Source organism: Ursus maritimus, unplaced genomic scaffold (assembly GCF_017311325.1).
Source record: "Ursus maritimus isolate PB19 unplaced genomic scaffold, ASM1731132v1 scaffold_16, whole genome shotgun sequence".
NCBI classification, from domain to species: domain Eukaryota; kingdom Metazoa; phylum Chordata; class Mammalia; order Carnivora; family Ursidae; genus Ursus; species Ursus maritimus.
The window spans coordinates 30,811,199-30,826,835 of NW_024424008.1; the positions used below are offsets into that span (position 1 = coordinate 30,811,199).

Sequence of the window (15,637 nt, forward strand, 5' to 3'; positions counted from 1 at the left end):
GCTATACCAATATAATTTAACTTTTCTGTGGTGGCTCATAGACCCTATTCTGTATATCAAATACTGTACTACACCCCAGAACTAAATGGGAGAGACCCCAGGTGCCCCGAACCCACTTTCATAGACATGTCTGTGATGTCAGCCTGCTCCGTAGTTGACTGGTCCCCCCAAGACAGTAAAGTGAAAGGCTTACTACTTTATGATTCCTCGGTCATAATTTCACAGTTGCCCTCGTTCAAAATTAGTTACCAAATTATAGCTCAAAATAGCTTTTCTCAAGCACTTTTCCCATTGTCCAAAAAAATGCTATTTTCTGTCATAGTTAATGTGTGCTGACTTAGCAGCATTACGGTGCCTGTTTTTACTGCATATTTGAGATGGTGGCTCACACTCAGTCCATTCTGCTCCCTCATCTGTAATAAGCTCAATGTTGGGATGTGGAAGAGTATAAATCCCACCATTCCCAAAAAGCGTGCTTACATGCACTTATCAAGGCCTTATTCCAGAGCCTTCATCAAAATCATCAAAGAATGACATTTATAGAAATAAAATGCCATGTGATAGCTTCCAAGTCTCTATCAACGTTTTATCAGAACTCTAGGTACATACAAATTTAAAATCTCACATTTTTTTGTTCTAAAAAGAATGGAAGATCTTTCAAATACCTATATTACAGATAAACCTTTTCTTAAAATTTTTTCTATAATGACTATTCCTCTTCTGAGTAACACCCTGGTTCACGGATTGAATGATGTAAGACAGTTGAAATATTAGCGAACACCAACCCTCTTTCTTCAGGTGATTTTTATAATTATCTAGAAATAAAAGTAACTTCAGTATCCTCATAAACTTGCATATCTGAAATATTATTTCATATTCATACAGAGATCCATGGTATAATTAATAATAAACTACATATGCACTAGCTTGGATTCTATAAGCCAATCTCTAGGACAATTAAAATCCCCTCTTGCTAGAAGGTGTATTTGATGAAAGACTGCAGTGTTAGTACAAATGAGGATAGCCATTTAACCTTTTTCTATTTAAAACTAGAGCCAGCTATTTCACTGGATCCTAAAAGCAAAGAATTAGGTAAACATTGATAAAATCTGGGGTGCCTGGGTAGCGCAGTTGTTAAGCATCTGCCTTGGTCCCGGCGTTCCGGGATCGAGTCCCACATCAGGCTCCTCCGCTGGGAGCCTGCTTCTTCCTCTCCCACTCCCCTACTGTGTTCCCTCTCTCGCTGGCTGTCTCTCTGTCACATAAATAAATAAAATCTTAAAAAAATTGATAAAATCTGTTTTTCCAATATTAAGAAAATAGAAAATACACTGTTTCCTGGATGTTGGAAATGAACCCTCTAATGCCCACTTGTTCTTGTAACTTCCAAATCTCTCTCTGCAGCCTGAGTTCTGAGCTCCAGACTTCTATATCCAACAACGATTCTACATCAACATTCCAACAGGATGTCTACAGGCATCTGAAACTTTTCATATTCAAAACAGTACTTGACTCCCTGCATCACGGACCTGCTCCCACTCCAGTCCACCCTATCTCTTTAATTGGCAACACTGCTACAGTTGCTTAAGATTAAAACCCTCATGATCTGGGGCGCCTGAGTGGCTCAGTCATTGGGCATCTGCCTTCGGCTCAGAGTCCTGGGATCGAGCCCCACATTGGGCTCCCTGACAGGTGAGCCTCCTTCTCCCTCTCCCTCTGTCTGCTGGTCCCCCTGCTGTTCTCTCTTTCTGTCAAATAAATAAATAAAATCTTAAAACAAAACAAAACAACAACTCTCACGATCTGAGATTGTGTTTCCTCAAACCCCAGAACACCAGGTCTACTGGCACTGCCTCCATTATATCCTAAATTCTGATCACTTCTCACCCTATCGGGTGATAAAACCTTGGTCTGAGTCATCCTTATCACTTGTCTGATTCCATTCTTATCTCCCACTCGGCTAGGTGTCTACCCAACATCCACCCTTCCTTTCTTCCATAACAGATCTCCAGTGTTACTCAGGGTGGAAATGTGTCTAGTTAAAAACACGACTACGCTGGCCAGTCTCCCCTGCAGCTAGGCATGGCCATGCAACAAAATCTGGCCTGTGAGAGGTAGCAAAGAGCCATGAAGCTATTTAAAAGAGAGCTAGAGCAGTTGTCCTTGGTGCCTACACATCCCTCACACTTACCACTTGGGGACAAAACCTGCATTTCTTTGCCCGAGTCCCTCCTTTTGCCACTGGGGTCCTCTTTGCCACCTGCGTGATAGGCCAGGAGTAACAGGAAATTGAAGCCCTCCCAGGAGCAATCTTCAACCAGTGACTATCATTTACTGGTGTGTAAATACCTGCTCCTTGGATGGATAACTCTGAGGGCTGTGCTCTAGACTGGGTTCCAGAGTCTCCCCATTGAAAGCCTAATGTCACCCTCAGTGATAGCTGGTTTCATAACTTGCCGTGTCTTATTTCACTTCCCTATTCCCATAGGTGGTAGGATGAAACACGGCCCCCAAAGATACCACATCTGAATCTATAGAATAAATAAATAAATGCTACTTTATTTAGAAGAAAGGTTTTTGGTTAAGTTAATGATCTTGAGATGGGGAGATTATCCTAGATTATCTGGGTGTGCCCTAAGAAAGAGGCAGGGGGAGATGTGACACACACAGGAGAAGGGATATGGAGGTGAACCAGAGAGAGACGTGAAGATGCTGGCTTGAAAGGTCAGAGAGATGTGGCCAGAAGCCAAGAAATGCCGGCAGCCACCGGAGGCTGGAAGAGGCAAGGAACAGATTCTTCCCCAGAGCCTCCGGAGGGAATGTAGCCCTCCAGCTACCTTGATGCTGACGCAGTGATTTTGGACTTCTGGACTCCAGAACTGTGAGGGAACCAATTTTGGTTGTTTAAGCCACCAAGTTTGTTATATGGCAGTCAGAGGAAACAAATATACCACAGTTTTCATCTCCCAAATAAACCACTTTGCATCAAATCCTTGTTTCAGGGCTTTGGCTTCTCGAAGAAGCCAAAGCCAAAATAAAATGCTGGCATGTGCTCTTTGTTTAGCCATTGCCCTTCCTCTGCTCCCGTTCTGGAAGGCAGATGTAATGGTTGAGGCGGTTAGCCATCTTGCAGCCATAAGGTGACCACAAACAAAAAAGCCCCGCCCTGAGGGTGGGGAGCAGGAAGCTACGTGGGGAGCAGGAAGCTACGTGGAGACTTGTACACACACCTAGTTATTTGACGTCTTCAGCTGGATGCGTGACAGGCATCTCAAACCAAGCTTGCATTTTCTCTAGCCTTCCTGATTTTAATAAATGACAGTCTTATCCTCCCAAATGGTGGGGGAAGAGCTTTTGGGTCATCCTTTGCCCATCTCCTTGCACACCACATATGCAATCCACGATCTCTAAATATTGTCAGCACCTCTGTCAAAATGTACCTATTTGTGACTATTTCTACTTCTACCCACCTGATCCAAACCACTGTCATCTTCCACCTGAATTACTGCAACGGCTCAGCTTGTCTCGCCCTCCTGCCCTTGCCTTGCTGTGGTCTATTCTCCACAGAACAAACTGGAGTAAGCCTTTCAAAACGCTAAGTCAGAGAAGGTCACTGCTTTGCTCGAAGCCCTCCAGTGACTTCCCATTTTACACAGCCAGTGTGCCTCGCCCATGATGTACACGCCTGGCTTGACACATATCACTTGTAACTTGTAACTACTGCAATTAACCTCGCATAACTGTTGTCCTGTAAAAAGTATGTGCAAATATATCCTACACGGTGGCATTTTTAATCTTTGCCTAAACTCAGTAGCAGCTTAATTAGTTTCTCAAAGGAATCTTTCCCTTCCTTTTCTTCCTTCCCCACTCTCTCCCACCCTCCTTTCCTCTCTCCCCCGCTCCCTCCCTTCTTAGTTTCTTCCTCCCTTTCAAAATCACTCTGTGAATTCCTACAATCCCTGAGCACCATGCTAACATTTCAGGATCTACCTGCAATGTAAAATGTCAGGATTTTTAAAATATTTTAAAAGTAAAATATCAGGATTTTACCCCAGGTCTATTTCACTTTGTTTCTTCTTCAGAGAAACTAGGAACTACAACTTATCAGATCTGATTACTCTGGAAAGGAGTATGTGTGGGTGGGAATAAAGAATGGAGGGAGAATAATAGGGGTGTAGACTGGACCATTCAGAAAGCAAGATAATCAACCAAATTAAAAAAAAAAGAATTTTCAATGTGCAAAAAGAATACATCACTACAGTTTAGGGACACCTGGGTGGCTCAGTCAGTTAAGCAGCTGCCTTTGGCTCAGGTCATGATCCCAGGGTCCTAAGATCGAGTCTCACATCAGGCTCCCTGCTCAGCAGGGAGCCTGCTTCTCTCTCTCCCTCTTCCACTGCTTGTGCTCTCTCTCTCTCTCCCTCAAATAAATAAGTAAAATCTTTAAAAAAAGAGAATACTTTACTACAATTTATTAAACTGCCAATATATTGACTTATATTAGAGTGTTTTACAAATTAAACCTATTAAACTAAGAAACTGGGAAGTGAAGTTGTGATTATGAATTAATACATCTCAGGGGAAAGAACACTTAAAAGGTTAAGAAAGACGCACACATAGAGTACTGCTTTAAAGGGTTTTTCTGAATTAGATGTGAGAAGTTATGCTTTATTATCCATCTGCCTTGGTTCTTTGAAAATATGACTTTCATGGCAGATTAAAAAAAATTGGCAGATCATGCAGCAGATTTTTAGGAAGGATTTGGTAAGATTCTATGAACGAGATCAATGACTAAGATGTAAGTCACAGAATCAAAAGTAGCGTAAATGATTTAGTAGAGAAAAATGAGATTTTTGGTTGAAGATGGATGAACATACACATTTTTCCTTCCCAAATCCTACTAAGATAAAGCAAAGGGATATTTTTAATCTACAAGGAAATGGATAATAGTAGCTGGTAGAGAAAGCCAAGAAGCAACCCAACGAGGTAGAGGGTAAGCGCTGGTGGCCCAATTTATGCCTTCTAAGCAGGAGAATTTAGAAGAGTGTTCTCTAGAATCTGACCAGCCTGAGACAGAGACTGAGCAAGACGAGGCTGATGAGACGCAGTGAAGCCCCCTGTCATTGAGGACCTCTTTCCTGTTGGCTTTGACTCTGCCCTCCTACACAGGCATGAGCAGCCAGGGATCGCGGGCGTTTGACGAAAGCAGTTTCCACAACTAGGTCAAATACAAACAGAAAGACATTTTTGGAAGGAAATTATGAAGAAGAAAACTTTAAAAAATTATAGTTAAGATACTAGAGTGCTTAACCCCAGGAGAAAACAAAATGTTTTATAGGAAAGGAAGAGTCATCACAGCATGCTACATGACTTGGAGGTGAGGAGCATTTCTCAAGTCATAACGAGGCAAACAGAATGTTGATGCAATCAGAATTATGGTGTATTGGGAGGATGGAAGAATGGGAAGTATGACTGTGCATGTGTGTGTGTGTGTGTGTGTGAGACTATATGTGTGGAACTGTGTGTATGTGTGTGACTATGTGTATGTGTATGTGTGTGGCTGTGTGTAAGTGTGTGTGGCTGTGTGTGTGATTGTGTGACTGTGTATGTGTGGGACTGCATATGTGTATGTGTGTGTATGTATGTGACTGTGTGTATGTGACTGTGTATATGTGTGTGAATGTGTGATTGTGTGACTATGTATGTGTGGGACTGTGTATGTGTGTGACTGTGTATGTGTGGGACTGTGTATGTGTGGAACTGTGTGTATGTGTGTGACTGTGTGTATGCGTATGTGTGTAACTATGTATATGTGTATGTGTGTGACTGTGTATATGTGTGTGACTGTGTATATGTGTATGTGTGTGACTGTGTATGTGTGTGACTGGATGTGTATGTGTGTGACTGTGTGTATGTGTATGTGTGGGACTATGTATATGTGTATGTATGTGACTGTGTATGTATATGTGTAGGACTGTGCATATGTGTATGTGTGGCTGTGTGTGTGGCTGTGGGACTGTGTATATGTGGGACTGTGTACGTGTATGTGTAGGACTGTGTACGTGTATGTGTAGGACTGTGTGTATGTGTGTGTGGAACTGTGTGTGGTGGGAATGAGGTGGCAGAGGGCAATCAACAGATAGTACCTAAAACTGAAAAATCAAGAAGTAGCAAGATAAGCATGTTATATAGAGATATGGAGATAAATATCAAAAGAATCCGCCGAAAGAATTGCCTCTGGGGAATGGAAAACTGGGGAGGGAACAGGAGACTCTTGTTTTTTAACAACAGCGATAAGGAACCAAATGACTTTTTAAACTATATACATGTGTAACCCAGTAAAGAAAGATTCGGATAAATGTTCTTTTTCAGTTAGAAAAGATATTTTAAAGAAGTAAGCCATTATAGGGGAATCCACTTATACAAGGAAAAAAACATTTTTTAAAAGAAACACTCCGGAATTCATTCACTTTTGGGACTCTATATATGTATTTCGTTGACCTTAGGATTGCTCAAAGCATTTTTTTCCTATTAAATTCTTATTTAGAAATGACCTTTGGGGTGCCTCAGTGTGTTAACTGTCTGACCTTGGCTCAGGTCCTGATCACATGGTTCTGGTTTGGTTGCCAGTACTAAAGAGCCCAGGAGAGACAGTAAAAACATCATAATCAGTGCTGAAATAAAAGTCAGAGAACTCCAGAAATTCCTCCAGGACATAAAGCAAAGAACAACAATGGAAATTACGAGGGAAAGGAAAAAGATAGGATCCTTCTAGGAGATGAGAATGAAACAAGAGAGCGGAGAATCATTAACCAAAAAAATTAGAAGAAAATGTCACTGAGTTGAAGAGATCTGAATCTTTTAGTGTAAAAGTGCTCACCAAATTCTGTGAGGGATTACTGCGAAAGAATCCATACCTAGAAAGTTATCCTGGTAAATCTGTAAATTCCAAATTTGTAAATTTCCAAAAGAAATCCTACAAACCTTCACACACACACACACACACACACACACACGCAGAAAAAGGAGGAAAGGAGGGAAGAACAAACCTGAAAGAGAGAGAACAACACTGGCATTAGACTTTCCCTCTGCAGCACCCAATGCTTCAAGACAATGAGAGTAATGTCACAGAGTTCCTGTGCAAGAATATAAATAAGACATTTGCACATGTACCAAGTTAGGATGTCCTTTTTTAAAAACAAGATTTATTTATTTATTTATTTATTTGAGAGAGAGAAAGAGAGGGAAAGAGTATGCATGCACAGGGGGAGGGGAAGACGGAGAGGGAGAGAGAATCTCAACCAGACTCCCTGCTGACCTTGGAACCTGACTTGGGGCTCAATCCTACAACCCTGAGATCATGACCTGAACTGAAGCCAAGAGTCGGATGCTTAAGTGACTGAGCCACCCAGGCACCCCTCACCCATGTTCATTTTTATGGAAAGGTCTAAGAAGTACTTCACTCAAATTAAAATGAAGATTTTTTTTTAAATTAAGAACAGGGAAGATTTTGCATACAAACAATAGTAATGAGCAATGCGAACTTACAGCTGTTAAGAAAGGATTGTAAAATAATAGAAGAATACAATAATAATTAACATTATCTTATATGTAATAATTAATACTATGAATTAATAGTGACCAGGAATTAGAAATCCAGATTATTTCTTGGAGGTGAGATAAGGGAATGGGAAAGCACAAGTGCTACCAAAGGTTAAGTCTTAATAGAGGGAAAAGGTTGAGGGAAGTCAAAAGATACAGTTAAAATTCAGGATGCCAAAAGAGAAACCCAAATTTAAAATGTTTGTAAAAAATGTTCATTGAGAGATGCCTGGGTGGCTTAGCCTGTTAAGTGGCTGCCTTCGGCTCAGGTCATGAACCCGGAGTCCCAGGATTGAGCCCTGCATCAGGCTCCCTGCTCAGCAAGGTGTGCTTCTCCTCCTCCCTTTGCCCCTCCCCTGCTTGTGCTCTCTCTCTCTGTCTCTCTCTCAAATAAATAAATAAAATCTTTTAAAAAATGTTCACTGACAGCTTATAAAATAGGATGTAAAACTTCTAAGGGAAAATGAGGAAAAAGAAAATTAGATCAGACTAGCAAATTTGGGGAAATCAAAATGGGTCAAATGTTAGCATAAATAGATAAATAAATAAATAAATAAATAAATAAATCCTCTTTTTAACGGCAAAGACTCTCCAATTGAAGTATATTTTTAAATCTCACCATATGCTCTTTACAAGAGACACAATATGATATAAAAAATTTCAAGGGGGCGCCTGGGTGGCACAGCGGTTGAGCGTCTTCCTTCGGCTCAGGGCGTGATCCCGGCGTTATGGGATCGAGCCCCACATCAGGCTCCTCCGCTATGAGCCTGCTTCTTCCTCTCCCACTCCCCCTGCTTGTGTTCCCTCTCTCGCTGGCTGTCTCTGTCTCTGTCGAATAAAGAAATAAAATCTTTAAAAAAAATTTTTCAAAAGAAGAGTGTGAGATAATAGAAAATATACATTGGTCTCTGCCCCCCGATTCCTGGCACAGAGCTGCTAATATCCTTGCCATTTCCTAAGTGAGAAGAGCACCAGGAGCATCTTTGGCCCCAACATTTGGTCTTTGAGCCTGGTTCCTAGCACAGGGCTCCCGAAACCTCTGTAATTTCCCGGGTGATGGGAGTGCCTTTTGTTCTAATGAGGCAGTTCTGGGTGGGCTCCTGCATGAGGGCTGGTCACTGCAAAGAACAAGCCATGACTGGAAACTTGGGATTTTCAGCCCCACCTTCCGTGCTCTTGAGAAGGGAGAAGGGCTGCAAATGGAGCCACCATAAAAATCCCCAAAGCACGGGGTCTGGAGAGCTTCTGGGTTGGTGAGACAGGAAGTGCTGGGAGGCTGGCCCACCCGGCAAAGGCCTGGAAGCCAAGCAGCTCTTGCCACACCGCTGGCCCTGTGCCTCTCTTTCACCTGGCGGGTCATCTGTAGCCTTCATCCTTTGTCCTGGGAAGCGCGTTTCCCTGAGTTCTCCGTGCCGTTCTAGCAAATTAGGTGGGGGGCACTGGAACCCCCCATCGACAGCGGTCCGAAGCACAGGCAGCAACCCGGGCTTGCTCCCGGAATCGAAAGTGGCAGGAGGAGCAGTCTTGCGGGGCTGAGCCCTTCACCCGTGTGACCACATGCCATCTCCACGCAGGCGGTGTCAGACTTGCGTTAAATTTTAGGGCACCCAGCTGGTGTCCCAGACAATTGCTTGGTGGGGAGAAACCTCCACACATTTGATGGCCAGAAGCATCAGAAGTGAAGTGTTCTCTGTGAAGATAAAGGCACAGAGGGAAGAAAGACATAGGAGAGAAGAACGGGTTTCTCCCTACACAGAAAGGGAAAGACTGAGTTTCTTCCGTTACAAAGGGGTTGACCAAGGACGTTACAGATTAAAGTAAACTAAAAAGAAAGCAGAAATGGCAATATGAATATCAGACAAAGTCGAATTCCAACAACAAAAAAACACATTAACCTATACTTGTGAGATCTTTTACAAAGCTAAATCATAGAATATACCAAGAAGATACAACGTCCGTGAACCTCAATGCATTAAGCAACAGAACACTGAAATCTGTTAAGACCAAAACTGTTTCAAATATAAGAATTGGACAAAATCACAATTACGGTAAAGATCTTTCTTAAAATTTGACAGTTCAAATACACAAAAAGTAAGATAACAATGGATTTGAAAAAAGTAATTTAAACATAATAAGTAAGAAGTCTGATGACCCACGTATTAACTTTTTTAACCTTTTTACTCAACCACTACAGAATATACATGCATCTTCAAATGCCCAAAGGACATTTCTAACAGCTGATCATGCAATAGATTATAAGAACACTCCTAATGAAACTGAAATATCGGATAGGCCATAGTCGATGACCATGGTGGTAGTGAGATTAGAAAGTAATAATAATAAAAATATAATTAACATCCTCCCCCAGAAGTTACATGCCTTAAATATCTCAAATTAGTCGCGGAGGAAATCAAAGTTGAAATACCAGACTATTTAGGAAATGAGAGTGGAAACACTAATACTATGGCCCACAGCAGAGCTGTGCTCAGGAGAAGCTTGAGCTTTAAATGCTTTTATTACTTAAATCATAAAATTCAGGAATCAAAAAAAATAACTGAACCAGATTTTTCAACTCAAAAAACAGGGGAACAAGATAAGTAAAATAAATAGTAACAAGCTAGTAAGAGTAGAAATTAAGAAGGAAACAGAAACAAAGCAAAATCTAGACACGGTTCTCTTTAACAGGCCAATACAAAGAGACCGTTTGTTCATTCTGTAATTATTTATGTTCTGGGCACACACTCTAGAAACAAATGAAAAGGACAAACTCAAGATACGGCTGTTTTGATTAGAAGGAATTTAGGTTGATTATTATAGCACAAACACAAACACCTATAATTGGGGAAAATTATGGATTTAAAATTAAAATCAAACCCTGCGATAACCCAGGTGTTAGAGAATAATGATTCACCCAACGAATGTTCTGTGCAAAAGCTCCCTCCTTACCCCTTCACACTTTCTGTTCCTATGTCTGGAACTCTCTTTGCCCAATATAATCTCTGCTCCAACGCCGCGTTACCAGGAGCTCTTGTTTGATCACCCCATTCATCCTCCCATCCTCAGCCTGCTTTGTTTTTCTTCATATGCCCATATGAAACATGTTAGTATCTCCCACTAACCCTTGGACGAGTGGCCTCTGTTTTGTTCGCTCTTCTCTTCCTGGTGCTGAGACTAATCAATGGCTTATAGGAGACTCTAGATAAATCTCTGTTAGATGAAGTTGTGCCACAAAATATTACTGTGTTTGTAGGTGACATGGTTTGATAAGCTCTGTAACATGTTCCTGATGAGGTTTTATTGTCTTCATGACCTAGAGTTTTACACTCAATAGCGTGCAGGACAGAAGCAAAGCCAACCTGGCTCTCCATGCTTTGTAGACCATGGTAGTCAATGTTTGGTCCCATGTCTGCTGGGATGAGTAGGGTAGTTCCTCATGGAAACGTCTAGTGATTCTCATTCACTTCTGGCTTGTGGTTACATTGTAGCCAAACAAACTCTATGACTCCCTACTAAATTCCAAGTTCTAAGGTCTGTTTCTTAATCTTTGTATAAACCAAGAGGCTTAGTGTTGTGCTTGCTATGCATTCAATATTCTACACTTTTCCCCCAAAGAATGAATGAAGACAAATAGCAGTCTCCATGGCCTCAGATCTGCAGGAGTGAAGTGGTATCTGGTACCATACCTTAGGTTCGAGACCTTCAATCTGCCTCTTAGCCCTCAGTGTCATCACATCAGGGACCTACCACCTGTTCAATCCCGAATCCTAACCTGGCTCTGCTACAGACACGAGGCAGGCTGCTCCCACGTCTCACTGGCACCCATTTCCAGTGAAACAAAGCATGCAGGGATTAGAGCCACACGTAGCTGAATTCAAATCCCACCTTCCCACTAACCAGTTTTTCTGGGGCAAGTTGCTGCTTTATTTCTCTTTTTTCCTACCTTTCTCAGCTCAGAAATGTGGCAGAGGCTGCTGTCTGCCAATATCCACTCTTCTTCCTTTATCTCCTAGGCTTTAGCTGGCTATCTAGCTGCTCCGTTAGAGACCACATGTCCCGACCTCTCTTGCAGCTAGTTAGCTGTAGCTCCGGGACGAAGGTCTGGCCCATGGGAAATGGCTAGAAGTGAGGCCTGCTATTTCTAGGGTACATTCCAAAAAGAACCCAAATCTCCTCTCCTCTTGCCCCTCCCCCTTCCCTCTGGCAGCAGCCCAGTGCTGGAAGCTGAAGCTGTCACTTTGGGTCCAGACATAAAAAATCATGCAGTGAGGATGGCAGAGCTGCCCTCCTAGTCCTGGGCTGCTTATCCCAAAACTTGTCCATGAAACAGAAATAAACTTCAATCTTGCTTAAACCTCTGTGTTTTGGGGTCTCCTTATTACAAGACCTTAGACTATAACTAGTACACTCGATTCTCTTAGTTGTCCAATGAGAACAAGACCTAGCTGGGCTGTTGTAAGGAGGAATACGCAGCAAGATTTACAAAACTGACCATTCTTTTTTTTTTTTAATGTTTTTTTTATTATATTATGTTAGTCACCATACAGTACATCCCTGGTTTCCAATGTAAAGTTCGATGATTCATTAGTTGCGTATAACACCCACTGCACCATGCAATACGTGCCCTCCTTACTACCCATCACCAGCCTATCCCATTCCCCCACCCCCCTCCCCTCTGAAGCCCTCAGTTTGTTTCTCAGAGTCCATAGTCTCTCGTGCTTCATTCCCCCTTCTGATTACCCCCCTTTCTTTATCCCTTTCTTCCCCTACCATTATTCTTATCCAGACCTGGGGAGCTTTCCTTTAGCCTGATGTCAAAGTCAAGGTCTGAGCAGAATGACTGAAAGGGAGACACCTGGAGTGGTTTGAGGAGTGCAAGTCAGTCACAGTCAAGATTAGGCACAAGAGAAGCACTCCTACCCCCGTCCCTCCCATGTTCCCCCCCTCGCCTACCCCCCCTCCCGCCAGCTTTGGGGTGAGCCAGTGGCCAGCAGACAAATGAAACAACAGGAAGAGAAATCTCTGTGGTGCTGGTGGTACAGGAGGGGCGGGGACAGGTATTCGTGAAAGGGAATTTAATTTTTTACAATGGGGGATGCTGTACAAATTCTATTCCTTATCTCTTCATGAGACTTTTGGTGAAATACCCGGTTCTTACTGTTGTTTGAGGAGCCAAATCTTTTTTTCTAAATTTTATTAAGTTTTTAAATTTTAATTCCAGGAAGGTAACAGACAGTGTTTTATCAGTTTTAGGTGTATAATACAAGGAATCAACAATTCTTTACAATTCGGGGCGCTCAGCATGATAAGTGCACTCTTTACTCCCCAACATCTGTTTCACCCACCCCGCCACCCTCTGCCCTCGGGTGGCCATCAGTTTGTTCTCTGTAGTTTAGAGTCGAATCCGTCCTGAGGCTATGTTTTAAGTGTTGAGTTCAGCCTTAAGGGCAAGTGTGGAGGGAAGCCTGGGACACTCAGTGCAGCAAGGAAGGGGCAAACTGGGAACCCTAGATCACACTGGCCTGTGTGGGCACCCATCATCCGAAACACCAGAAAAACTCACTACAAGTTGGAAAATGGCGATTTTCGAGTACAGACCCATACTCAAAATTGGAAAGATTCACACTATAGGTTCTTAATTAGAATCACTTGAATTTCCCTCCATCCACCTCGCCAAAAGTAATTGGTACATCCTTCTATTAATATGCAATTTCAAAATTCATGTATCGTCTGGGAGTTTGGGGGACAGTTAAGGACCCACTTATTAAACAGAAAATTTTCAATCAACACTTACCCCATCGTATTCTGGGCTTGGTTCTCCATGTCAAGAAACTGCTGCATCTGATTTGTTTCTTGATTTTTAATCTATTAGGGAAGAAAATGATCTAAATTACTAAAACGCTTACTTTATTAACCTATAAAACAAGAAGATTCTTCTATCGGCAAACCATGTAGTGTGCGCTTCTCCAAGTGGAGTAGCTCTTGATTCTACAAAATGTAGAAATTTGGGCTTTTTAATCCCCCCCCCGCCCTGCATTTATGATACTGGCTATTGTATTGGCTGAAATGAGCATTCATTTACTATTTTCTGAAGAACAGCTTGGTGCCAGGTCCTTTGCAAAGTGCTCATCACAAGAGATGAGTAAAACAGAATTCCTATTGTAGAGGAGTTACAGTTAAATGTTCTCAAACTTTCCTTTCTTGTTCCTTAACAGTTTGCCTTTTGTTTAAGTAAATTCTCTCTTTGGCCTTTTCTGGGTTTTGTCAGAATGAATACACTGTGAGATTTAGGACAAACAGGCTAAGAGTTGCCTAAAAATATAAATCTTAAAATTTCTCAATGGCTTTGTGGACACCTGCTTACCTGGATGTTACTACTTGCTTAAATTTAAAAAAAAAAGAAAGAGAGAAAGAAAGAAAGAAAGAAAGAAAGAAAGAAAGAAAGAAAGGAAAGGAAAAGAAGAAAAAGAAAGTTTTCCCCAGCAACAAAGTTTTAATTTAAAAAAATATATATGAGGATAAATGGGTGGACAAAGTATTGAAAAGAACTTTACCTCCTCTGAATCACTGAATTAAAGTCAATTAAATAGCATTCAAGATGGTAGAACGAAGAGGAAGACGCCCGGGCTCACGTCACTTCCAAATTAAAGGAATTAAAGAGAGGCTCTGGGATTGCGTGTGGAGCAGCGAGGTGAGAAGCCCAGGGATGGGGAACGAAAACTTGACTGGAAGGGACAAATGAATAAACGGATTTGCAGGTTCTTCCAAGCACTCACTTTAACGTCAGGGAAACGGAGGCACAGCCAAGCTAGGTGACTTGCCCAAGGCCACACAGCTAGAACCCACACCTGCTCCCCCGGGGAGACCCGGCTCTGGACTCTGCGCTACCCCGCGGACACCCCGGGCTCTCCCCGCCGGCGCGCGCCCCCGCCGGACCGCGCACGGTTCACGTCCAGCCCCCCGCGCAGCGGCCGGCCTGTAGGGGTCCCCGGCCCCCCGCCCTGGGCAGGCCCGTCGGAGGGGCGAGGTGGAGGACCGGGGGTCGAGACCTGGGCGCGGAGGCCGGGGCGGGTTACCTGCGCTGCGCCGCGCTCTCCCGAGAGGTCTGAGGCCCCCGGAGCAGGAACGCCAGGGTCGCCCCCCGCCCGGCCCGCCCCGAGGGGCCCCGCCGCCCGCCGCCGCGCTCCCGCCACCAGGCCCGCCCGCCGCGCGGCCGCCGAGACCGTTAGGGCCTCTCCCTCCCGGCCTGCCGCGCCTCCACTGGTTGCCATGGGGACGCGGCCGGAACTCGCCGCCGCCCGGGAGGGGTGCGGGGGGATGGGCTAGGCAGCCGCCGGGGAGCGGCCTTTGCTGGGGGGTGGGAGGGGGGCTCCCGGGTCCTCGCCGCCCCGCAGTTCCGCCTCCGGTGTGTGCTCCCTAGACGGAGTCCTCCCTGAGACCGCATTCGGTGCTTTCCTCTTCGTGGCTCTCACTAGCCCAGGGTCGGGCACCCAACAGGGGTCGGAGAAGTATTTGTTGAATGAAGGAAGGAAAAGGGGGGGTGCAGAGGGGAGAGGGTCTGCATCCAAGTTTCTTTTCTTTTAAGATTCCATTTTTAAGTGATCTCTACACCGAAGGTGCAGCTCGAACTCACAACCCCAGAGGTCAAGAGTCGCGAGCTCTACTTGGCTGAGCTCCCTGCATCCAACTTTCTTAAACCCCCCTGGCCCTCGTCCCTCTTCCCCACGTTTGAAATGGTATCAAAAGTGAAATAAACTTGGGGTAAAGAGAACTGCCCTTCTCCTCGCCAAGGTGTCTTTCACCGCAGAAGGGCTGGGGGGTTTTCAACTGCACTGCTCCCCGCGCCGCTACTCTGGTCGTCCTAACAGCGGCCACTGTACCTGTCCTTCCACACAGCGCCCGGTCCTTGACAACACTTTGCCAGTTAGGCGGAGCAGACAGGAAGGCCTCCCTTTTTAGGGAGAAGAAAATAGCTCCTAAGTAGGGAAGGAAGTAACCTAGTGACTGATTCCAAATTCTTTTCTTTTTTCACTAAATT

The 15,637-nt window shown here is 43.8% G+C and overlaps 1 protein-coding gene across 2 annotated transcripts in view; it reads right to left on the reverse strand.

Annotated features, from left to right (window-relative positions):
- The window catches only part of DEUP1 (deuterosome assembly protein 1), a 79,567-nt gene extending 64,804 nt beyond the window's left edge, over positions 1 to 14,763 (reverse strand). For both annotated transcript variants that reach the window (XM_040631003.1, XM_040631002.1), the window contains exons 1-2: positions 14,676 to 14,763; positions 13,394 to 13,464 (exon numbers count right to left, since the gene is read on the reverse strand). In XM_040631003.1, coding sequence (XP_040486937.1) covers positions 13,394 to 13,440 — 47 coding nt within the window. In that variant the 5' untranslated portion in view covers positions 13,441 to 13,464; positions 14,676 to 14,763. The remainder of the gene's footprint in view (positions 1 to 13,393; positions 13,465 to 14,675) is intronic.
- Positions 14,764 to 15,637: the final 874 nt, after the last annotated feature.